Below are 25,893 nucleotides of genomic sequence, written 5' to 3'. Positions count from 1 at the left end.
TTGCAAATGTGGAGGGTTCTATGTGGGAAAAACTAAGAGGCAATAGTGAAAAAGGATCCATGATCATGTTTATGCTATGAAAACTGGCAACCTACAATATATCTTCCACTGAGATGTGTGGCCCAGGGTCACCATTACCATTTTCAACGTATCTCTGTGATTGCTTTAGATTCGGGGCAGTTTGTTATACTGAGACGGTAAATGCCACTATCTCGCTACTTTATATTTGTGTGGCTTCCACCAGCACTTCCCTTGCTTTTATAAATAAGGGACCTCTCCAGCGGCAAGGCCTTTACTGCTTTCCTCCTTCCTTTGTTGAGCTTTTTATTTATTGTGTTCCCCCTGATCTTCCCCCCCCATGTTTTAATCAGTTTTTACAGGCTGTCTTCACACTAATTGTGTGTATTATTAATCCAACAATTTTGTAAGTGGTATTGCAAGCATGGCAATATTTAATGTTCATATGGCTCCCACAGACACAAAAGTCTTTTCCTGTGCACATAAAATCTTACTTTTCTGTTTGAATTCTATTTTTGTATGAAGGTCCAGTATGTTGCTGCTGAGGAAAACCAAGTCTTGAAGCGTGTCAGCATTCGGGCTTTATATATGAATACAGGAATGTTGGGATATTGCGTCACATATAGACATACAATTCCAGTGATGTGAGCAATATATGAAGTATAACATGTTTATGGCCTGTGCGTGACTTTTCTTTTGCATGTTTTTAGGGTGAGAACAATAAAGTCCCTTCTACCTGTGGTTTCTCTGTAGGTTCTCTTTAAATCAGCATTGTTTGATGGATGTTATCAAAAACCTCTTGTCTAAAACTGCTGTCTTTATATACTGTACGTGTGCATGTTTGTTAGAACAACTTACTGCATAGGTTATCTGAACAAGACTCTGTACAATCTTCACATGGCTGTCCACTTTTATATGGAAAATTCAAGGAGTTAACATTGCCCCTATGAAAGAGATAATATCAGCTGTTAGTAATGTTTTTTTCTTACATTATGCATTGCCCAAGTTTTAGAACCCTATAAATATTGGACCTCCGTCTTGCTTGTTTCAGAAATCTGGTTTGGAAGTTTACTTCCATCTATATGCAGTATTTTACTATTTATAAATGTTTAAAGCTGAACTCTATGCACTTCTTTTTAAATATACTCCTCAAAAACCTCAAATGATATAAATCTATGTTATGTTCATTAAATGCCTCTGCAAACCCAAATATTACCTTGGAAAAGTAGCAGTGACATCACCACTGTGCTGTACATAGCCAGTACAGGCAGAGGAGAGCAGTGGGAATGGGCCAGCAGACCAGCCCCCCCCCCAATTACAGGCTGCCTGCAGAAAACTACTGGAGGGGCAGAGACAAGACCAGTCATCCTGCACTTGCTTCAAGATACCTTGTATGTCTCTCCTAACCAAATGTTGAAGAATAGCAGTATGAGCAGAATCTACAAATTGGGGGTTGTGATGGGAAGTGTTGGAAGGACCAAGCCACAGCGAAGATGCAATCTGTGAGGCTCTACTGTATATCATGGACCTTTCCAATAAGGTGGAAACAAGGGAGGAATGTGCATGGCTGTTGAGACCACTCATTTTGCGTAGGCTGCTGGAATCTGGCAAACTCCAATAAAAGGCATAGGCTCCTCGACTTGGCTCTCCTCACACCTACGTTATAGTTATTATTTGTAACTTATGGATTGAGCACTCAACACTGGTGTAAATATGTATGTTAACTGCATTCAGTAAACAGTTAAAGGCTTCAATTATGTGGACTCTTCCTTCTCCTATCCACAAAATGGGAATGTTCTCTGGAAATGGACATGGGTGAGGTTGCTATTGGGGGTCCATTGTCCAAGGCCTGAAGCTAGTATGGGATGGCTATCTAGAGGGGTGCTGGCTAGGCCAGATCAGAGGAGCCTCTTAGAGTGTGCTCACGCATTGGAGGAGAAGGAAGATCCTGTGTCCATAGCACACTGGTAGGTCCAAGGAACCATACTGTGTCCAGACAGGAATGGGTTGAAGACTACACCACTTGGTTAGCTGTAATTGTGGAGGTCATGCAACCCAGCAAATGGTTCCCTTTAGATTACAGCAGTAATACTGCTCACATTTTTTGTTTTTTGATGGTAGTAATAGAAGTGTCAGCACTGTGGGACAATTACTTTGCATAATGTTTCAGGCATATAGGTTTGCAGGTAAAGGTATTTGGGTTTTTGTCCAGGCTTACCAATTAGAGCACAGGAAGGATCTTGCCGGTGTGTTGTTGTCTGCACATGTGCAAAAAGTGAGTTGGAGGTTCAGCTATGATACAGGAAGCTTCAGAACTGCCTGCTCTAAATAGTAGTGTCACTCAAAGACCCACGGGGGTGGGGGGTGGGAATAACAGTATTACAAATGCAGCCCTCTTTTGGGGAAAGTTATGAGAAATGGCCCTTCCTAAACAGGATATGCTTGTGGGTAAATAAGAGAACCAGAACCTTTGTAAGTGGAAGAGGGGGTTTGATAGTAAAGTTGGCAGAGCCTCCACCCAGGACAGGGCGTCTGTGAACAGAGGGGATTCCCTTCCTGGGAAGTTAATCAGTAATCTAATCAAAGTAATTGGAAGCAGGGGAACTACTGCAACCAATATATAACATTGACCATAAGTATATAGCTACGCACCAGTATGGAAATCAGAGGCGGCCCGTCCATTAGGGGCGCACGGGCGCCACCCCCTCTCTTCTCGCCACCCCCTATATAACTAATAATAGATTCATGTATAGCATGAATCTATCCACAGCTGCCGCTGCCACCCCCTATTCAGGCTTCTGGCCCCTTTCAGGACATTGGCTCCTGAATTACAGGGGCGGGGGTGTTTTTGTAAAGCACCTAGTTAGAGCCATAGGCGCTAATAATCTTCAAAATATGTGTGATCGTGGAGCAGAGCATTGCTCCATGAGCCCACCCAGGTGTTACAACAGCAAATGAATATTTGCTGTTGTAACACTGATCCTCAATCCGGCCAATCAGAAGCGGGTGTGAGACCCGTTTTTTGATTGGCCGAAAAGAGAAGACTCCCGATTGGCCACCAAGAAGGAAGGAGGGAACGAAAGCCAGTGCCATTGCCCGTGGAGAGCAGTAGAATGGGAGAGCCGCCGTGAGCCCGGGAAAAGCGCCACATTGTTGGGGTAAGTGCACCAGTCCCGTTGTCAGAAACCATGAAATCAGACCGAGAAGTAGTACAGTTAAGAAGAAGTACAGTTAAATCACACTTGTTTAATAATAAAAGTAAAAAGAACAAACGTAGTCAAAACATAGCCAAAGTTCAGTAACCAGAACGGATAGTCAGCCAAGCCAGAAGTCAGGGATCAAAGTAGTGGAACAGCAAGCAGGATCCGGAGCTAGAACGATTGTCAGCAAAGCCAGTCTTTAAACAGGAGCGCAGGAGATGTTTCTTGTGATGTTGACCAAGGCAAAGGCAGAGCTCCTCTGGAATGGACGGCTTAAGTAGGCAGGACTGAGGAGCAGGATATCAACAACAGCAGAGTAACTATGAAGAGAGATGGGAGCTGGCAATTAGCTGACAGCTGAGCTGCCAGCTCAGAGAAGGAAGGGCTGAGCCCAGCCCTGACAGTACCCCCTCCTCAACTACCCCTCCTCCTCGGAGAACCACCAGGCTTGAGGGGAAAACGTCCATGGAAATCATGGAGGAGGACAGGGGCATGTACGTCTGAGGATGAAACCCAAGAGCGTTCCTCCAAACTGTACCCTTTCCAATGAACCAGGTACTGTATGCGCCCACGAAACCTACGGGAGTCAACAATGGACTGTACTTCATACTCCTCATGGTTCTCAACCTTTACAGGTTGAGAACCATGAGGTGTATGAACACTGAGGTGGTAAAGTGGTTGCAGACCAAAGGTTTTAATAAGGAGACATGAAATACATTTGAAATATGCATATTAGAAGGAAGATCTAATGCGTAAGCCACTGGGTTAATCCTGCAAAGAATACGCAGGATTAAGGCCCAATAAACCAAGATGCGAACTTCAGTGAGGGAACACGAAGTCGGAGATTGCGAGATGACAGCCAGACCCTGTCCCCAACCTGGTAGGAAGGCGCAGGCAGGCGTCTGCGGTCAGCATGGAGTCTGTACCTATCATTAGCATGACGCAAAGCCTCCTGGACTTGTGCCCAAGTGAAACAAAGACCACAGAGATGCTCCTCTAACGCAGGAATACTCTTGCGGAACAAACGAGTCAGCCAACATGGACAGTTGGAAACCATAATTTGCCATAAATGGGGACAATCGGGAAGCAGAATTCAAGGCACTTGTGAGCAAACTCTACCCACGCTAATAGGTCTGACCAGTTGTTATGATGGTCATAAATATAGCAACGTAGGAATTGCTCCAAAGACTGTTTGGCTCGTTCTTCGGCGCCATTATACTGCGGGTGATACGCAGAGGAAAAAGCAAGCTGAATTCCCAACTGTGCACAAAAGGCTCGCCAAAACCGGGACACAAACTGACTACCCCTGTCCGAGACAATCACCTTGGGTAGCCCATGTAAGCGAAAGATCTCCCGAGCAAAAATGGAAGCCAGTTCCTTAGAAGTGGGCAACTTCTGAAGTGGAATACAATGACACATCTTTGAGAACCGTTCAACCACCATAAGGATTACTGTGTTGCCCTGGGAGTTGGGTAACTCCACAATGAAATCCATAGACAGGTGGGTCCAGGACCTCTCTCCATTGGGTATGGGTTGTAGGAGACCCCCTGGAAGGCGTTGTGGATCCTTACTCTGAGCACACACGGAACAGGCAGCTACGAAGGCAGTTACATCAGCACGGGCCACCAGAATTGTTGGGAAATGGCCCAAATGAGTTGATTCTTCCCAGGGTGGCCAGCAGCCTTGGGAGAATAGTAAGTCTGGAGCACGGCAGTACAGAGACTCTTTGAGAGAAAGCATCGGTCCCAAGGTTTCTCAAGAGGAGCATGGACCTGAGCAGCAAGAATTTTGTCATCCAAAGAAGAAGTGAGAGTGGTGAGAACTGTAACCAGAATACATGATCAGGAGGAATAACAGGAACTGGAACCGACTCCAACTTGGAAGTGGAGGAAAAATGTCATGACAAGGCGTCAGCCTTTACATTCTTAGTACCGGGTAAGAATGAGACAATATAATTGAATCTTGACAAGAAAAGAGCCCTTCTGGGAGAGAGGCATTTAGCCTCAGACAAGAATGTTAGATTCTTATGGTCAATAAGAATGAGAACCGGCACAGTGGTACCTTCGAGGAGATGTCTCCATTCTTTCAGGACTAAAAAGATCGCCAACAGCTCTCTGTCACCAATCTTGCAATTGCACTCCGCAGGTGACAAATTCTTGGAAAAGTAGCCACAAGGATGCATAGCGCTCTCAGAGGTAGGACGTTGGGACAGAAGGGCACCAACACTGGTCTCAGAAGCATCAACCTCAAGGATAAACAGTAACGTAGGATCAGTATGTGCCAACACAGGAGCAGAAACAAAGGCAGCCTTGAGACTCTCAAATGCCTTCATGGTCTCCAGAGACCAATCTGTGGGTTACCATCCTTTCTGGTCATATCAGTCAGGGGCTTGACCAGAGATGAGAAGTTATGAATAAACTTCCGATAATAGTTGGCAAAGCCCAGGAAATGCTGTAGAGGACGTAAACCCACAGGACGTAAACCCACAGCCACTGTAGGACTGACAAAAGTTTCTCTGGGTCCAGCAGTGGAAATAACATAGTCCAGGAATTTAACCTGTTCACGATGGAATTTGCACTTCTCCAGTTTACAATAGAGATTGTTCTCAGTTTCTGAAGCACACGACAGACATCTGTGTGGTGGCTCTCCAGGGACTTAGAAAATATGAGGATATCATCGAGATAAACCACACCACACATAACTGCAACAAATCTCTGAGGACATTGTTAATAAATTCCTGGAAAACTGCCAGGGCGTTACAAAGGCCAAAAGGCATTACGAGGTACTCATAATGGCCTGTTCTGGTATTAAACGCAGTTTTCCACTCGTCGCCCTCCTTAATCCTCACGAGATTGTATGCCTCTGTCAAATCAAGCTTCATGAAAACCATTGCTCCCTTGAGGCGATCAAATCAACGGAATTGGATATGCATTCTTAATCATGAAACGATGGAGACCCCTATAGTCAATACAAGGTCTCAGTTCACCACTCTTCTTCTTCACAAAGAAGAAACCAGCACCAGCAGGGTACGAGGATTTGTGGATGAAACCTCAAGAAAGTGCGTCTGCAACATACTCCTCCATGGCTTTATCCTCCAAGACAGACAAAGGGTATAATCAGCCACGAGGGGGTATGGCACCAGGTTGAAGGTCAATTGTGCAATCATACGGCCACTGTGGAGTCAAACTACCGGCTTGACCTTTGTCAAAGACATCGCTAAAATCATGGTACTCCTCTGGCAGGGAGGAGAGTGAAGTGGTGCACAGGACCTTGGCTACCTTCTGGGAGCATGTCTCACTGCATTGTGGTGACCAGGAGAGAACCTCAGCACAGAGCCAATCAAAAGAGGGGTTGTGCCTCTGTAACCAAGGATAACCAATAACCAGCGGAAACTTAGGTGAGGAAATAACTTGGAATTGGATTATCTCATGGTGAAGAGCCCCTATAGCCATGGACAATGGAACCGTCTCATGAGTCACATGGGCAGGCTGTAGAAGTCTACCATCAAGAGCCTCAATGGAAAGTGGAGTGTCATGCAGCTGCAGCGAAATTGAGTGCTTTGATACAAAGGCAGCATCAATGAACAGGCCTGCAGCACCAGAGTCGATTAGAGCCTGTATTTTGACGGATGGGTTCGGGGATTCCCTGGATGGGTAAGACAAGACTTAAAAAAGTGACCTGCCTGGCCACAACAAAGGCACAATCTCTCCCTCCTCCTAAAGGTTCTCTCATCTGCAGAGAGATGCCTAAAACCCAAGTGCATGGGTTCACCTTCACTGCCTGACTCGGTACCAGGAGGCATGGTAAGTGAGGGCGGCATGGGTGGGACTGCAAAGTTCGGAGACAAACGTACAGGAGGCTTCTGCAAGCGCTCCTTAAAAAAGAGTCTTTCTCTGAGTCTGGAGTCAATGAGGATGGCAAACATGATCAACTTCTCCAGCTCAGTGGGTATATCTCAGGCTGCTATCTCATCCTTGATGGTATCCGAGAGACCATGAGAAAAGGCAGCCACGAGGGCCTCATTGTTCCATGCAACCTCTGTTGCCAGAGTACGGAATTCAATGGCGTAGTCGACAACAGTTCTCATACTCTGTTTTTCGAAGCACATGAGGAACTTGGCAGCAGAAGAGGAGCATGTGGGAACGTCAAATACCCTTTTAAACGAAGCCACAAACTCAGGGTAACGCAAGCCAACAGGTTTTTGCGTCTCCCATAGAAGGTTTGCCCAGCCCGGCTCTCTCAGAAAGCAAAGATATCATGAAACCTACTTTGATTCTGTCCATGGGAAACGCCTGGGGCAGCATCTCAAAGTATATCTCAACCTGGTTGAAAAACCCTGCATTGCACTGGATCACCCCTAAATCGCTGGGGAAGCGGAGCAGAACCAGACATACCTCTTATAGAGGTGATACTTGAGGCGGGTGCCTGCACAGAGACTGAAGCAGTAGCAGGGTTGGCCTGCAAAATAGGTTGTATCGGGGCGGCCACAGTGTGGTATTCCAGGTGAGCTGTGCCACTCAGGAGCGTTTGTAACGCCATGGCGAACTGATCCAATATTGCCAACAAGTGGATTGACTACATCTTCTGAATTCATGGCCTTCGCTTACTGTCAGAAACCATGAAATCAGACCGAGACAGAAGTACAGTTAAATCACACTTGTTTAATAATAAAAGTAAAAAGAACAAACGTAGTCAAAACATAGCCAAAGTTCAGTAACCGGAACGGATAGTCAGCCATACCAGAAGTCAGGGATCAAAGTAGTGGAACAGCAAGCAGGATCCGGAGCCAGAAGGAAAGTCAGCAAAGCCAGTCTTTAAACAGGAACGCAGGAGATGTTTCTTGTGATGTTGACCAAGGTGAAGGCAGAGCTCCTCTGGACTGGACGGCTTAAGTAGGCAGGACTGATGAGTAGGATATCAACATCAGCTGAGTAACTGTGGAGAGAGATGGGAGCTGGCAATTAGCCGACAGCTGAGTGGTCAGCTCAGAGAAGGAAGGGCTGAGCCCAGCCCTGACACCCGCCCGCTGAAGGACCAACAGGGGTTGTTGCCCGCCACTGATGGAAATAATACAAGCTTTACATAACAAAAGATTAAGTACATAGATCCAATGAACAAACAACAAGGGCCCTGGTGGTACTGTGCACATATATCTGGGTATATATAGTTATTTATAGAGATAATTCCAGATGAATGTTGCAACAAAGTTCAGTTGTAGGAGGTTGATTGCGATGTAGTGTCTGGCTTTAGGGTTGATTTACCAAAACTGGAGAGTGCAAAATCTGGTGCAGTGCAGCTCTGCATAGAAACCAATCAGATTCCAGGTTTTATTGTCAAAGCTTAATTGAACAAGCTGAAGTTAGAAGTTGATTAGCTACCATGCACAGCTGCACCAGATTTTGCACTCTTTTATTAAATCTCCCCCTTTGTGTTGGAGACCCATATAACCCCTGATTCCGCAGCATCTTTTCCATGAACATGTGGTCTTAGTTCCTGTCTCTTCATTTCCTCCTTCTGGGGTTTTCAACCCAACAACCCAGAGACAGGAAGTGAATACATAATACTGTATGTTAACCATCCCAGGCATTTGCAAATACAGACAGTAGAGGGTAGCAAACATTTTGATAGCTCACGTGCATATTTCAACTGTGTATTTAATTTGTATAGTTTGATTTCTGTTTAATAAAATACAAATATTTTAAATGTACTTACGCTGGGCAGTACTGACACACATAGATGTACATAGGGGGATTGGAAGGACAATAGGCTATAGCGCACCCAAGAAAAAAGGATCTGTCCCATACAAGCTGGAAGCATAAGACGAAAAGCAGCAATTACACCTTACAATGAAGTGACGTTTTAGGAGTTTTTATTATTATTATTATTATATTATTATTATTATTATGATTGGTCCCTGAAAAAGACAACAGAGTCAGTATCATGCATAGTTTTCACCATATTAGCTTAAAAAAAACTGGCATATTTATACCAAAATGCTATGGAAGAACATTTAAAGCACTTTAAAGTAGAACATTAAGCAAAACGTTTTTTTTCCCCTTCACTTCCTGTCCCATAGCCAAAAAGGAAGTGAGAGGAAATCCCTCTAAAGTGAGGGAATCTCTGGTTGTCACCGGGGTCATTGGATCTAGTCCCCCCATGGAAGATTTGAGATTTTCTTTTACCTAAACTTTTGATGTTAAAGTTTTGCCTTTAATTTTAATTTAAAACTAGCTTAGTTTTATATATTTTTGAAATATGCTGTATTTATGTTAGCTTGATTGAAGGATAAAGCAAGACAATTCCAAAGATCTCAGATATTTCAGGACTGTGGAATCTTTGGTTTGGCTTGTTCCCACATCTACAAATGTTTGTGGTTTCTCTAGAATTGAACACTGCAATAACACTGTAATTTTGAAATACTTTGTAATAGCTGAAAATGATTTTCTTTTATTATTAACCACTTCAACACCAGGCCAATTCTGCCACTTCTCACATATATGTAAAAAATATAGATTTTTTTTGCTAGAAAATTACTTAGAACCCCCAAAGGTTTTATATTTTTTAAACAGAGAATAAAATGGCAGGTGTTGCAATTTTTTATTTTACACGGTATTTGCGCAGTGGTTTTCCAAATGCAATTCTTTTGGGGAAAAAATACACTTTACTGAATTTTAATACACAAAAACACAATATAATACCCAATTATTTGGTAAAATATAAAAAATAATGTACTTTAATTCCAATTAAATAGATAGCTAACATGTCACAATTGCGCACACTCATGGAACAGCTCCAAACTATGGTACTTAAAATTCTCCATAGGCAATGCTTTATGAGCCTTTATGGGTTACAAGTTTAGAGTTACACAGGGGTTCTGGTGCTAGAATTATTGCTCTCATTATAATGCTTGCGGTGATACCTCACATGTGTGATGCGAACACCATTTACATATGTGTGCGTGACCTATGGATATGTGTTCGCCTTTGCACACAAGCATGGGGGGGGGCACTTTCAAGTGGTTCAAATGGCTGAAAGTTTTTTTACCTTTATGCTTTCTGTGCATGAAGGCAAAAAATCCTCAGTGTGCAACTCCCCCCTCAGCCCCCCCAATACCTATGTTCAACTGATCTCGATCCAGTGATGTGCGCAAGAGCAGCAGCTCTTCCGGGTCTTTCCCTCCTCATTGGCTGAGATGCAGCAGCAGGAGCCATTGGTTCAATCACAGCCAGTGGGGGGCTGCGCCATGCTCTCCATGTCTTATGGAAACAGAGAGCGGAGTTGGGGAGCGAGCACGCATGAGTATCCCCATAGCAAGCAGCTTACTATGGGGGGCACTTAGCAGGGGAGGGCCCAGAGCACCAGAGAAGAGGAGGATCGGAGCCGCTCTGTGCAAAACCATTGCATAGAGGAGGTAAGTATAACATGTTTGTTATTAACTCCTTCCCGACCAGCCGTCGCAGTTGTACTGCGGAAGGTTGGCTCCCCTGGGCAAAACGACGTTGCCTTACTTCGCTTCGCCTTTTGGCCACTAGGGGGTGCACGCGCGCCGCTGGAGGCACGCACCTGTGATCGCTCGTGACAGAGCGAAAACTGGGATCTGTGTGTGTAAACACACAGATCCCGGTTCTCTCAGGGGAGAGGAGACATTACGTGTGTTCATACTATGTATGAACCCCGATCTCTGTCTCCTCCTAATCAGTCCCATCCCCTCACAGTTAGAACACACACATAGGGAACACAATAAACCCCTTGATCGCCCCCTAGTGTTAACCCCTTCCCTGCCAGTGACATTTATACAGTAATTAGTGCATTTTTATAGCACTGATCGCTGTTTAATTGTCTCTGGTCTCAAAAATGTGTCAAAAGTGTCCGATGTGTCCGCCGCAATATCGCAGATAAGAATCGCTGATCACTGCCATTACTAGTAAAAAAAAATTAAAATAATAATAAAAATGCCATAAATCTATCCCATATTTTGTAGACGCTATAACTTTTGCGCAAACCAATCAATACATACGCTTATTGCGTTTTTTTTTTTTTTTTACCATAAATATGTAGAAGAATACATATCAGATTAAACAGAAGAAAACATTTATTTATTTATTTTTTAAATTTGGGGTATTTATTATAGCAAAAAGTGAAAGATATTGTGTTTTTTTTCAAAATTGTCAGTCTTCTTTTGTTTATAGCGCAAAAAATAAAAACTGCAGAGGTAATCAAATACCACCAAAAGAAAGCTCTATTTATGGAAAAAAAGGACATCATTTTTGTTTGAGTACAGCGTCGCACGACCGCGCATTTGTCAGTTAAAGCAACACAGTGCCACATCGCAAAAAATGGCCTGGTCATTGAGCAACCAAATCTTCCGGGGCTGAAGTGGTTAAAGAAAAAAATTGCCTTTACAAACACTTTAATTTTTTTTATTATTATTTATTTTATTGAAAAATACACTTTCTTATTTTTTTATTTAAACTTTTTTATTGCTATCAGAATGGATGAACAACACCCCTTCTGTTAGCATGGGCCGAATTAGGTCCTCTTTATGGAGAGATCTGGGATCTATTAGACCCCAGATCATTCCTCTGTCCTCCAAAGCATCAGATCAAACCAAGAATGGTTTGATCAGATGACTGTTTAAGCCAGTAACAACTTGTTTACATGAGACCGAAACTGGAAGTGACAAAATCCTCGTTACTTCGGTTTCTGATGTCACACAGTGGGAGGAACAACACGAGTTCCTCTTGCTGGGGTTGATTTACTAAAACTGGAGAATGCAAAATCTGGTGGAGCTCTGCCTAGAAACCAATCAGCTTTCAGTTTTTTTTGTCCAACCTTAATTGAACAAGCTGAAGTTAGAAGCTGATTGGCTACCATGCACAGCTGCACCAGATTTTGCTCTTTACAGAGCTCCCAGATTCTAGCCGCTAGAATTACTTTTAGAGCTCATTTACACTTGCTTCGGCCTCAACAAGGCTTCGGACAGGCTTTGTTAAAGCTGTCTGAATGCTAGTCAAAGCTCCTGTCACTAAATAAAATGGTTAGCTTACACCTTGCTTTTGCTTTGCTTTGGCTTTGCTTTAAAAATTATACCCCATGTAGCTTTAGTGGTGCTCCAAAGCGTCTTGCTTGAAGCCCCACCAAAGCCTCATTGAAGCCCCACGAAGCCTCACTAAGCCCCACCGAAGCCCCATCGAAGCCCCATCGAAACTCCACCAAAGCCTCATCGAAACCCCACCGAAGCCTCATCGTAGCACCAAAAAAAAGTAGGTGTAAACAGGACTGTAAGCTAACCATTTTATTTAGTGACATGGGCTTTGACTGGCATTCAGAGAGCTTTAACAAAGCCTGTCCGAAGCCTTGTTTTGAAGCAAGTGTAACTAGCCCTTACATAGAAGGAAATCGGTGGCACTAACAAATGATCTCCATCATTCCTGCAGATGCAGCGATGACGCGACATCACCCTTTCAATCCAGCGACGTACCGGTACATTGCTGGACAGCAAGTGGTTAAAATGAAATTAAGGCCTTCCATTATAAAATTGTACAGCAGCAGTTAATAACAAGAGCACTTACAGCTTCCCACAGCCCCAGCAAAGTTTCACAGATACAGTTGGTCCTGCCACTAAAGTCCACCTCATGCAACTTCCTGTAATAAGGTGACAACATTGCTGCACTGTTCCTAAAATCAGAGCAGCATTGTTATCCTCATGTAGGCTGTGCCCACACTACAGTGGGATGAGAAGATGTTGCAGAGGGCATGGCCTTCAACATTGTCACTGCTGATACTTTGCCTGTAGCACACCCAGTCCTGTCCATTAAACATGTGCAATTTGCTTCGTTCTGAATTAGATTTTGACGAAATTCTACAAATTCGTTAATTCTGAAATATTCCAGTTAACACAAAAACGCATTTAACAAATTTTTCCAAAAATCCGAAAATTTGAAAATGAAAAAATATGAAAATTTAGAAAATTCGAAAATAAGAACAAAAATCTGAAAATTCAAAAGAATGAAAATCCAAAAATGAAGAACTAAAATTAGAAAACCTGAAAATTTGAAAATCTGAAATAATAACTAACTAATATTAACTATTACTAACTATTAAATTATAGGTATTGGAATTGCCTTTCAAATTTAGCTGTAATAAATGCAAATTTATCCAAAGTTACGAATTATCCGAAATAACGAATGCCGCATCTAAACGAATAAAACATAACTAATTAATAATATTATATAAAAATAATAATAATAAAAACGATTTATTAATTCATTACGTTCCATTAGTTTAGATGCCTCACTCGTTATTTCTGATAATTCGTAACTTCTGATAAAGTCGCATTCGTTACGTTCACTAACAGCCAGGTTTGAAAGGAAATTCCAATACCTATAATTTAATAGTTATTATTAGTTAGTTAGTTAATTAGTTATTATTTCGGATTTTCTTTCTTATTTTCGAATTTTAAAATTTTCAAATTTCCACGTTTCCAAATTTACGAATTTACGAATTTAGGGGGTCCAATGCATGGATGGGGAGGGTGGCGCCCATGCGCCCCTAATGAACAGCACACCACAAGTAAAAAATTTTTTTTTTTTTTTAAACACTTGTGACAAAAAATGAAATATTCAATTGGCTCAAAATGCCTCCCAGCAAATTCCTTGGGGTATCTACTTTCCAAAAAGGGGTAATTGGGGGGGGGGGGGGTTGTACTGCCCTGCCATTTAGCACCTAGAAACAAGATAAGCAGTCAGAAAGTAAAAGCTGTGTAAATTCCAATATATACAATAGTTTGTAGACACTAAAACTTTTCTGCAAACCAATCAATATACGCTTATTGAGATTTTTTTTTTTTTACCAAACACATGTATCTGAATACATGTTACATAAATGTATGACAAAAATGTTGTTTATTTTTTATAACAAAATTTTTTTTTTCATTTTTTTTCATGATTTTCTGTTTATATCACAAAAAAAAAAATCCCAGTGGTGATCAAATACCACAAACAGAAAGCGCTATTTGTGGGAAAAAAAGGACACACATTTTCTTTGGGTACAGCGTTGCATGACCGTTCAATAACCAGTTAAAGTAGCGCAGTGCCAAGTTGCAAAAAATGCCCTGGTCAGGAAGGGGTGGTTAATACATTTACTTAATTCATCTCCAAGTCGCTTGTGGTCTAATTTCTGTGCATTATCGTGGAGTGGTGGCTTGATAACGCTTAGGTCATACAGGTATGAATGACTTTTAGTCTACCACCAAGTGTATTAGAGGGGATCGAGCAGTTCAGAGAGTGGTGGTGGAACAGAAGACCCACCAAAGTGGCTGAATTCCTGGAGGTCAGCTTTAATCTGTTAGCAGCTTAGGGGACAATGCTTCAATCCTAGAGACAAGACACTTATGCCGTGTACACACAACCGGACTTTTCGTCGGACTGAACGCCAAAGGACTTTTCGACGGAGTTCCGACGGAATGAACTTGCCTACACACGATCAAACCAAAGTCCGATAGTTTCGAACGTGATGATGTACGACCGGACTAGAATAAGGAAGTTCATAGCCAGTAGCCAATAGCTGCCCTTGGGTCTTTTTTTGTCTGTCGGACTAGCATACAGACGAACGGATTTTTCGATCGGACTCGAGTCCGTCAGAAAGATTTGAAACATGTTCTATTTCTAAAGTCTGACAGATTTTTTGACAGAAAAGGTCTGATGAAGCCCACACACAATTGAATTGTCCGACGGATTCGTTCCGTCGGACCAGTTCGGTCAAAAAGTCCTGTCTTGTGTACACGGCATTAAAGTGCATCTAAATCGTCTTCTAAACTCCCTCTGATTCTGAAGTTCTCCAAGCAGTGAACATGTCTGGGAGGGGGATATGTGAGACATACATGGAGGAGGATTTGGCTCATTAAGAGGGGGTAAAGGAATTTTTTTTTTTTTTTTTTTTTTTACACCATAGAAATAGGATTTAGGATCTGTTTAGACTGCCACATATCCTTTACATGTAGTTTTGAATGGTTTTCTAATTGTCCCCTTGTTCATCATTATTTTGTCATAAAGTTTGACTTGCAATTGAACTATAAAACATTATTTAGAGAGGAAGACCCCGCCTCCTGATTTTTGCTCCGTGAATGGGTTTAAAATTAAGTTATTCTAAAGTGCAGGTGTTTTTACAGTAACACATTCCCTAAAATACACCAGATAAAGTAGATATTTGGTAGGTGATTGCACACAACCCTGCTCATATTTGGTGATAGGTAAGGATGAGCTTCGTGTTCGAGTCGAACCCATGTTCGAGTCGAACATCGTCTGTTCGGTCATTCGCCAAATTGCAAACGATATGGGCCGTTCGCGCCAAATTCGAGTGGCGCGTCACGGCCTATAATTCACTGCGACATCGCAGTGCATTGCTGGCTGATGATTGGCCAAGCATGCACTATGACCCGCATGCTTGGCCAATCACAGGGCCGTCTGTACAGAGAGCTGTAATTGGCCAAAGCCAGGGTGGCTTTGGCCAATTATGGCTCAGGGGGTTTAGTACATGCCCCACACTATATAAGGCCGCCTGCACGAGGGCCCTGTGTAGTGTGTTACGGCATTGAGAGACAGAGACAGAGAGACAGTGTAATTTGATTTAAGTTAGCTAGCTTAGGCAGGACAGTCAGTCAGTTAGCTGCACTTACAGTGTATTGTGTATATATATGCATCCCAGGTGTTGTGTGTGTATATATATATATATATATATATATATATATATATATATATATATATATATATATATATATATATATATATACTGTATTCAGTTTAGCTAGATCTGTTCTTGTTATTCTCTTCTTACTGACAGGCAGGCAGGTGTTGTTACAGTATTTACAGCTACCTGAAGAAAATTGCTGGTGTTCTTCTGATCCTATTAGTACCACAGTCAGGCAGCTACAGTATTTACAGTTAGTGTAGTGCGTCCTCTGCACAGTGTTCAGCTAAAGCTACTTGTAGAAGATTGGTGGTGTTTTTCTGATCCTATCACTACCACAGGCAGCTACATTATTTACAAGTTAGTGTAGTGCGACCTCTGCACAGTGTTCAGCTAAAGCTACAAGTTAGTGTAGTGCGACCTCTGCACAGTGTTCAGACAAAGCTACAAGTTAGTGTAGTGCGATCTCTGCACAGTGTTCAGCTAAAGCTACGAGTTAGTGTAGTGCGACCTCTGCACAGTGTTCAGCTAAAGCTACAAGTTAGTGTAGTGCGACCTCTGCACAGTGTTCAGCTAAAGCTACAAGTTAGTGTAGTGCGACCTCTGCACAGTGTTCAGCTAAAGCTACAAGTTAGTGTAGTGCGACCTCTGCACAGTGTTCAGCTAAAGCTACAAGTTAGTGTAGTGCGACCTCTGCACAGTGTTCAGCTAAAGCTACAAGTTAGTGTAGTGCGACCTCTGCACAGTGTTCAGCTAAAGCTACAAATTAGTGTAGTGCGACCTCTGCACAGTGTTCAGCTAAAGCTACAAGTTAGTGTAGTGCAACCTCTGCACAGTGTTCAGCTAAAGCTACGAGTTAGTGTAGTGCGACCTCTGCACAGTGTTCAGCTAAAGCTACAAGTTAGTGTAGTGCGACCTCTGCACAGTGTTCAGCTAAAGCTACCTGTAGAAGGTTGGTGGTGTTTTCCTGATCCCATCACTACCGCAGGCAGCTACATTATATAAACGTTAGTGTAGTGCATCCTCTGCACAGTGTTCAGCTAAAGCTACCTGTAGAAGGTTGGTGGTGTTTTCCTGATCCTATCACTACCGCAGGTAGCTACATTATTTAAACGTTAGTGTAGTGCGTCCTCTGCACAGTGTCCAGCTAAAGCTACAAGTTAGTGTAGTGCGACCTCTGCACAGTGTACAGCTAAAGCTACAAGTTAGTGTAATACGACCTCTGCACAGTGTTCAGCTAAAGCTACCTGTAGAAGATTGGTGGTGTTTTTCTGATCCTATCACTACCGCAGGCAGCTACATTATTTACACGTTAGTGTAGTGCGACCTCTGCACAGTGTTCAGCTGAAGCTACCTGTAGAAGGTTGGTGGTGTTTTCCTAATCCTATCACTACAGCAGGCAGCTACATTATTTAAACTTTAGTGTAGTGCGTCCTCTGCACAGTGTTCAGCTAAAGCTACCTGTAGAAGGTTAGTGGTGTTTTCCTGATCCTATCACTACCGCAGGCAGCTACATTATTTAAACGTTAGTGTAGTGCATCCTCTGCACAGTGTTCAGCTAAAGCTACCTGTAGAAGGTTGGTGGTGTTTTCCTGATCCTATCACTACCACAGGCAGCTACATTATATAAACGTTAGTGTAGTGAGTCCTCTGCACAGTGTTCAGCTAAAGCTACCTGTAGAAGGTTGGTGGTGTTTTCCTGATCCTATCACTACCGCAGGCAGCTACATTATTTAAACGTTAGTGTAGTGCGTCCTCTGCACAGTGTTCAGCTAAAGCTATGAGTTAGTATAGTGCGACCTCTGCACAATGTTCAGCTAAAGCTACCTGTAGAAGATTGGTGTTGTTCTCATACTAATAATACTACAGTATTTACAGTTAGTGTACTGTGTCCTCTGCACAGTGTGCACCTAAAGCTACCTGAAGAAAATTGGTGGTGTTCTTCTGATCCTATTAGTACCACAGGCAGGCAGTTGATTCTGCTAGCTGCAGTATCAGTATATATATACATCCCAGCTTTGTGCAGCTACATCTCACTGCAGGCCATTAGTATGTCTGAAAGGCCAACAAGGAGAGGCAGACAGTCACAAGCCAATAAAAGAGGGCAAGCAGGCTCTGTGTCTAGAGGCAACAGTGCTGGTCGTGGACACGGTGCATCCTCATCAGCACGTGGCCGTGGGACACGCTTGGCCTTTTTTTTGGCAGCTGGCCGTGTTGAGCAGCAACATGCGGAAGACTTGGTTGAGTGGATAACCAAGCCGTCCTCATCCTCCTCATCCTCTCTCACCCATGCTCAGGGTACTTTGTCTGGCAAAGCAGCTGCCAACCCGGCCTCTTCCCTGGGCTCAATGAAATCAGTCACTCCTTCTCTAGCCCCACCATGTCCTCCTGAGGAGTCCCCCGAACTGTTTGACCACAGTGTTGGGTACATGCTCCAGGAGGATGCCCAGCGTTTTGAAGGCTCCGATGATGGTACTCAGCTAGAGGAAGGCAGTAACGTGAGCCCAGAAAGAGGGGGTGCCCAAGAAGGACAGCAATCTGGTAGTCATGTTGCCCCTGCTGCAGCATACTGCCAGGTTTGCTCTAGTGATGAGGAGGGAGGGGATAATGAGGTCACTGACTCCACGTGGGTGCCTGATAGGAGAGAGGAGGAGGAGGAGGCACATCACCAATGAGGCAGGATGCCCTCCAGGGGCCAGCTTAAGGGCAGCACACTGACTGCATCACACCGCAAAGCTCCGCATGTGCAGGGCGCTGCTGTCTCTGCGCATTATTCCAAAAATTCTTTGGTGTCGGCCTTTTTTGAGACGAGTGCATCAGATCGCACCGCTGCTATTTGCAACATATGTCTCAAGCGTATCTCGCATGGCCATAACATCTCCCGCTTGGGCACCACATGCTTGACCAAACATATGTTGACCTGCCATGCAGTTCATTGGCAAGCGTACCTAAAAGACCCACACCAAAGAACAAAGACGACCTCTCCTTGCTCCTCATCAGCTGAGATCTCCAACCCCACTATACCTTCAGTCCTCTCTGAGACCTGCACTGAGAGGAATGAAGGTGTAGAATTAGGTGTGTCACAGCCAAGTACTTGTGGGCAACCTGCTATCGGTACACCGACGTCAGATTGTACCAGGCAAATTTCCCTGCCCCAGCTGCTGCACCGCCGAAAGAAGTTCACTCCCAGCCATCCACATACCCAGCGGTTAAATGCTAGCTTGGCAAAATTGCTAGCACTTCAACTGCTACCTTTTCAGTTGGCAGACTCTGCCCCCTTCCGTGAGCTTGTGGAATGTGCGGTTCCTCAGTGGCAGGTACCCAAATGCCACTTTTTCTCACGGAAGGCGATTCCGGCTCTTTACCGGCATGTGGAAGGCAATGTTCATGCCTCGCTGGACAGGGCGGTAAGCGGTAAGGTGCATATTACCGCTGACTCATGGTCCAGCAGGCATGGACAGGGACATTACCTAAGTTTCACGGCACATTGGGTGACTCTGCTGGCAGCTGGGAAGGATGCAGGACAAGGTGCAGTAGTGTTGGAGGATGTTCTGCCACCACACCTCCAAAATGCAACTACTGGTGATTCTGACACACCTCTCTCCTCCACCCCCTCCTCTTCTTCCTCCATGGCCTCTTCCTGTGCTTTGTCCTCGGAACCAGCGGTGCTCCGTAGGCGTTCAAGGGGCTATGCAAGTATGCAGGGCAAAAGATGCCATGTGATGCTTGAGCTGGTGTGCTTGGGGGACAGGAGCCACACTGGGGTTCTGTCAGCTCTGTCAGCTCTGCAGGGGCAGGTTCAGAGGTGGTTGACGCCATGCCAACTTAAGGCAGGAATGGTGTTTTGCGACAATGGCACCAACTTCCTCTCCGCCCTCTGACAGGGACAACTGACCCATGTGCCCTGTTTGGCTCATGTCCTTAACTTGGTGGTGCAGCGGTTCTTGGGCAGGTACCCGGGCTTACAGGATGTCCTGAGGCAGGCCAGGAAAGTCTGTGTGCATTTCCGCAGGTCATATAATGCCAGTGCTCGGCTGGCTGACCTCCAAAAGGAATTTAACCTGCCCAAGAACCGCCTAATCTGTGACATGCCCACCAGGTGGAACTCAACGTTGGCCATGCTGCAGCGGCTGCACATGCAGCAGAGGGCCATCAATGAGTACTTGTGTGACTATGGCAACAGGACAGGGTCAGGAGAGCTTGTTTTTTTTTCCCCACGCCAATGGGCCATGATCAGGGATGCATGCACTGTCCTGTCACCATTTGAGGAGGCCACGAGGATGGTGAGCAGTGACAGTGCATGCATCAGTGACACTGTCCCCCTTGTCCACCTGTTGGAACACACGCTGTATGGAATAATGGACAGGGCACTTGAAGCAGAACAGAGACAGGAAGAGGAGGACTTCATTAGCTCTCAAGGCCCCCTTTATCCAGACAGTGTTCCTGCGTGCCTGCTGATCACACAGGAGGAGGAGGAGGAGGAGGAAGAGGAGGAGGATTGTGTCAGCATGGGGGTGGAGCCTGGCACTCAGCATCAGCAGCAGTCTTTAAGGGATCATTTACAGCCCCAAGAAACCCATGGACTTGTACGTGGCTGGGAGGAGGTGGCTGCGGATCATGTCGTCCTTAGTGACCCAGAGGACTCCAGACTGAATGCCTCAGCAAACGCTGAGTGACTATCCTCTTCCTCCTCAATGATCATGCTGATAGCTTGTAAGAATATTTTTGGTTCTGGACGCCACCACCAGTGGCTAAGGCCCAATTTTTCAGCCCCTGTTTAACAGGGGCGTGTAATTACAATTTTTGATGCAATACTTTGCAGCAGGACTTGTTCCTGCGCTCCAACTAGAGTATCTGTGAGGGGTTGCAGTGTTTGGCACCAGCAGCAGTGCCTAAGGCCCAATTTTTCAGCCTCTGTTTAACAGGGGCGTGTAATTACAATTTTTGATGCAATACTTTGCAGCAGGGCTCGTTCCCGCACTCCAACTAGAGTATCTGTGAGGGGTTGCAGTGTTGTGGCACCAGCACCAGTGCCTAAGGCCCAATTTTTCAGCCCCTGTTTAGCAGGGGCGTGTAATTACAATTTTTGATGCAATATTTTACAGGAGGGCTCATTCCTGCGCTCCAACTAGAGTATCTGTGAGCGGTTGCAGTGTTGTGGCACCAGTGCCTAAAGCCCAATTATTCTGCCCCTGTTCAACAGGGACATGTAATTACAATTCTTGATCTAATATTTCACAGCAGAGCCCGTTCCTGTGCCCACCAAGAGTAACTGTGAGGACTTACAGTGTTGTGGCAACACCAACACCTAAGGCCCCAATTTCTGCAGAGTATATAGGGCAGGCCCCTACTTTCAAACATCCAACGTACAAACAACTCCTACTTGCAAACGGAAGGAGACAGCAGGAAGTGAGATGAAATCTACCCCTAGGAAGGGAAATTCTCTCCTGTGAGAGTTAATATGGGAAAAACGTGTCTCCTTTCCACTGATGCTTTATCACCAATCCTTGTTTCACTAAAAACCCCAAATTGTCAAAAAACATTTGTCATTGGGACAGAAAGTGAGGTAAAATCTTCTGAAGAGGTGCACAGACAGCAAAACAAATGTCACAGGGGTGATAACCCTTCCCTATGTTTTCCAAAAAGCTTAAAAATAGATTTTTTGGCTGGAGCTACACTTTAAAAATGTACCAGTTCAAAATTACAAACTGATTCTACTTAACAACAAACCTACAGTCCCTGTCTTGTTTGCACTGCCTGTATACTGCTGTTCAGAGGGCCTGGGGCTCCACGCCTTTCCTTTTTTTAATTTGGGTGCGGGGTTCCCCTTAATATCCATACAAGACCCAAAGGGCCTGGTAATGGATCGGGGGGGGGTACCCATGCCATTTGTCTCACTGATTTTCATCCATATTACCGGGACCGGACATTACATTAAAGCCGGAAGCAGTTTTAAATGACTTTTATTCCTTTAAAAATGTCATTTTGTGCAGGGACTGTTCTAAGCACGGGAAACACGCCCCACTTTACAGGCATACTATAGATACCCCACAGGTATGATATTTAAAGGAATATTTCTTTTTTTTTTCACTTTAAGCATCATTAAAATCACTGCTCCTGGAAAAACGGCCGTTTTTAAAACTTTTTTTTGCATTGATACATGTCCCCTGGGGCAGGACCCGGGTCCCCTAACCCTTTTTAGGACAATACCATGTAAATTAGCCTTTAAAATTAGCACTTTTGATTTCAAACGTTCGGGTCCCATAGACTTCAATGGGGTTCTAAAGTTTGCGCGAATTTTCGGTCCGTTCGCAGGTTCTGGTGCGAACCGAACCGGGAGGTGTTCGGCTCACCCCTAGTGATAAGTTACCCAGGAAGCTGACTTTGCATTTTGGGGGATAGAGATGTGCACAACAGAAAAATTTGATTAGTTTTGCATTGGCTCCGTTTGTTAAGTTAATAATTTGTTTCGTTATATTTGTTATGTTAGAATGATTTGTTATATATATTTATTATTTTCAAATCAATTCGAAATACGAATTTCGGAAGATGGCTATATTTGTTCTATTTTATTCTATTATATCTTAATCTATTATATATTTTTTCTATTCTATTCCATTTGATTATTTTCCATTAGTTTCTATTCTTTAATTGTTATTATATGCTATCATATTCTGTTTCATTCTATTCTATTCTTTTCTTTGCTATGCTATTATTTTGTATTCTATTATATTTGATTATATTCTTTTATTTATGTGTACAGGAGATGAGTGTGCAGGGTATGACAGTGGGTAGTATGCAAATGGGTCTATCTCAAGGTAGGGGTCTGGAGCTGCAGCTCCAATAGCCACTATGTTAATCCGGCCCTGGGGATGGCCCCCGCTAGAACACTCTGATCAGCGCTCTCAGCTACTGGCTCAGAGCGCTGATTGGGAGTAAGTCGGCAAGTTCCAGCATGCACATCCGACAGAAGCCGACCGAATGGCTGGCTTCTATCGGACAGACTGACTTACACATGGGCAGAATGTTGGCAGGTATTTTTTGTACCGGAAATTGTCTCCTGACATTCTGCCTGTGTGTACAGGGCTTTAGTGTCGTTTCTCTCTGGTGCTTCGTTTCTCTGTTGTCAGCATGAGTAACTTCTAAGAAGTTCACTGACACATGAGATAACATTAGCTAAAATTTGTGTCAGGGAGGGAGCTTAGAAGGTAAGCAGGGAGCTTGTCTATTCAGAATACAGCTCTGCATGTTCCTTCGTTCCTCTGCCTATGTGGGGGGGGGGGGTCCCTTTCCTCCAATCAACTCACACACAGTGTAAGTGCAGTCTCTCCACCCTTCACTATGTACTGATGGCAGACGAAGAAAGATTTTTAACATGATCTGCACTATGGGAAGGGTGTACAAAGGGGAAGGGGAAGACTGTAGATATAAAAGTAAAACTTATGTGGGATGATTTGTTTCATCTCCTTGTATCATCTGAGGCTGTTCACTTTACTGGGTATATGTGAGTGTTTACATCCACTTTAATTACTAATTACTGTATGACTAAATTTTTATTATTTGACCTCAACACCAAACGATATGTCTGGCGGAAATCCAATACATTTCACCATCGAAAAAACACTATTCCTATGGTAAAGCATGGAGGGGGTAATATCCTGTTATGGGGGCGTTCTCTGCAGCAGGGACTGGAACACGTGTCAGGATAGAAGGAAAATAGATGGGGCAAAATACCATCAAATTCTTTAGAAAAATCTGCTACCCTCTGTTAGAAAGTTGGCAATGGGAAGAAGTTTACCTTCAAACATGGCAATGACCCAAAGCACACAGCAAAAATGACCACACAGTGGATGAAGGAGAAAAAGGTGAATGTCCTTGTATGGCCTAGTCAGAGTCCAGACTTAAACCCACATTGAAAATCTGTAGAATGACATGAAGACTGCAGTCCACAAATGGTCCCCATCAAAGTTAACTGAACTTGAGCAGTTCTGCAGAAAAAGAGTGGGCAAATATTGCAAAGTCTAGATATCTCAACAGACTAAAGGCTGTAATTTAACCACTTAAGGACCAGCCTCGTTTTGGATTTTAGGTGTTTACATGTTTAAAACAATTTTTTTGCTAGAAAATTACTTAGAAACCCCAAACATTATATATTGTTTTTTTTCTAACACCCTAGAGAATAAAATGGCAGTCAAGGCAATACTTTTTTTTGCACCGTATTTGCACAGCAGTCTTATAAGCGCACTTTTTTTGGAAAAAATTCACTTTTTTGAATAAAAAATAAGACAACAGTAAAGTTAGCCCAATTTTTTTTTTATGTTGTGAAATATAATGTTATGCCAAGTAAATTGATACCCAACATGTCATGCTTCAAAATTGCGCCCGCTCGTGGAATGGCGTCAAACTTTTATCCTCAAAAATCTCCATAGGCGACGTTTAAAAAATTCTACAGGTTGCATGTTTTGCATTACAGAGGAAGTCTAGGGCTAGAATTATTGCTCTCGCTCTACCGGTCGCGGCAATATCTCACATGTGTGGTTTCACCACCGTTTTCACATATGTGTTCGCTTCTGCGCGCGAGCTCGTCGAGACGGGGTTTTTTTTTATTTAATTTTTTATTTTTATTATTTATTTTACATGATTTTATTTATTTTTACACTGTTTAAAAAAAAAAAAAAAATGATGTCACTTTTATTCCTATTACAAGGAATGTAACCATCCCTTGTAATAGAAAAAAGCATTACAGGACCTCTTAAATATGAGATCTGGGGTCAAAAAGACCTCAGGTCTCATATTTACACTAAAATGCAATAAAAAAAAAGAAAAAAGTCATTAAAAAAATGACATTGAAAAAAATGTGCCTTTAAGACGTATGGGCGGAAGGGACGTTTTGACGTTGCTTCCGCCCAGCAGTGTCATGGAGACGAGTGGGCGCCATCTTAGCCTCACTCGTCTCCAGGCACAGAAGGGAGACAGACGCGATCGCCTCCGCCGCTACCTACGGCTCCGGTAAGCGGCGGAGGGCACCGGATCGCGGCGGGAGGGGGGGCCCTCTCCCGCCACCGATAAAAGTGATCTTGCGGCGAATCCGCCGCAGAGACCACTTTTATCTGAAAGCCGACCGCCGCACAAAAACGGGGATACCGGGGTTATGGCAGCTAGCTGCTGCCATAACAACAATATCCGCCGCCAAACTTTGGACGTACATCGGAGTGCGGCAGTCGGCAAGTGGTTAAGAAAAAGGTGGTCCATCAAACTACTGACATAATAGGGGGTGATCCTTTTTTCAATTCAGTGATTCTATTTTTTTTTTTTTTTTATTTTATCTGACATGTTGGTGTAATATCTTTCACTTGGATGTTATAAGTTGCACTGAGTAAATACAGCTGAATAAAGCAGAAACTGTGTCTGTCTTCATTTCAGGCTGTAAAGCAACAAAATGTGATTATTGTAAAAGGGGGTGACTCTTTTCTATACCCACTGTGTGTTTTGTATATCAAATTTTAGCTTTGAAAGCATTATTCTACAGCAGCCAGTTAATGAAATGTAGACAATACCTGGGTATAATGACCAATCGGCTTGTCTGGAGATTTTGCTCCTTCGCCATATACAAAATTTTCCTTCTCAGAATCATAAATCCCAATAACTCTTTCCCAGTTCAACTGAATAGGCGCAATGAATATATTTTCTCCACATGTTAGATCTAAAAAAAAAAAAAAATAATGATGCAATGAATACATAAAAAATGCTTTTAAAGGCTCCACCAGGACTGGCAAAATCTGGTTGGAGGAAACACTAAGTTTCTGTAATATTCACCATATTTAAACAAGGTGAATGTTACTCTTGTCTGCATTTGCGTGCCAATTTCTATGAATCCCTATAGAGCAGGGGTCCTCAACTTTTTAGACAGGGGGCCAGTTCACGGTCCCTCAGACTGTTGGGGGGCCGCACTATAGTTTAAAAAAAAATGAACTAATTCCTAAATTCC

The 25,893-nt window shown here is 43.6% G+C and overlaps 1 protein-coding gene and 1 long non-coding RNA gene across 2 annotated transcripts in view; one reads left to right on the top strand and one right to left on the bottom strand.

Annotated features, from left to right (window-relative positions):
- The window catches only part of LOC141139239 (uncharacterized), a 260,035-nt gene that overhangs the window by 171,609 nt on the left and 62,533 nt on the right, over positions 1-25,893 (top strand). The window lies entirely within an intron of this gene.
- The window catches only part of LOC141139238 (cysteine-rich secretory protein-like), a 48,326-nt gene that overhangs the window by 14,376 nt on the left and 8,057 nt on the right, over positions 1-25,893 (bottom strand). The window contains exons 2-4 of the mRNA XM_073625175.1: positions 25,463-25,608; positions 8,931-9,025; positions 877-962 (exon numbers count right to left, since the gene is read on the bottom strand). Coding sequence (XP_073481276.1) covers positions 877-962; positions 8,931-9,025; positions 25,463-25,608 — 327 coding nt within the window. The remainder of the gene's footprint in view (positions 1-876; positions 963-8,930; positions 9,026-25,462; positions 25,609-25,893) is intronic.

The sequence above is a fragment of the Aquarana catesbeiana genome, linkage group LG04 (assembly GCF_042186555.1).
Source record: "Aquarana catesbeiana isolate 2022-GZ linkage group LG04, ASM4218655v1, whole genome shotgun sequence".
NCBI classification, from domain to species: domain Eukaryota; kingdom Metazoa; phylum Chordata; class Amphibia; order Anura; family Ranidae; genus Aquarana; species Aquarana catesbeiana.
The sequence above is the reverse complement of the archived record's forward strand: the minus strand, read 5'-3'. Positions and strand labels throughout refer to the sequence as shown.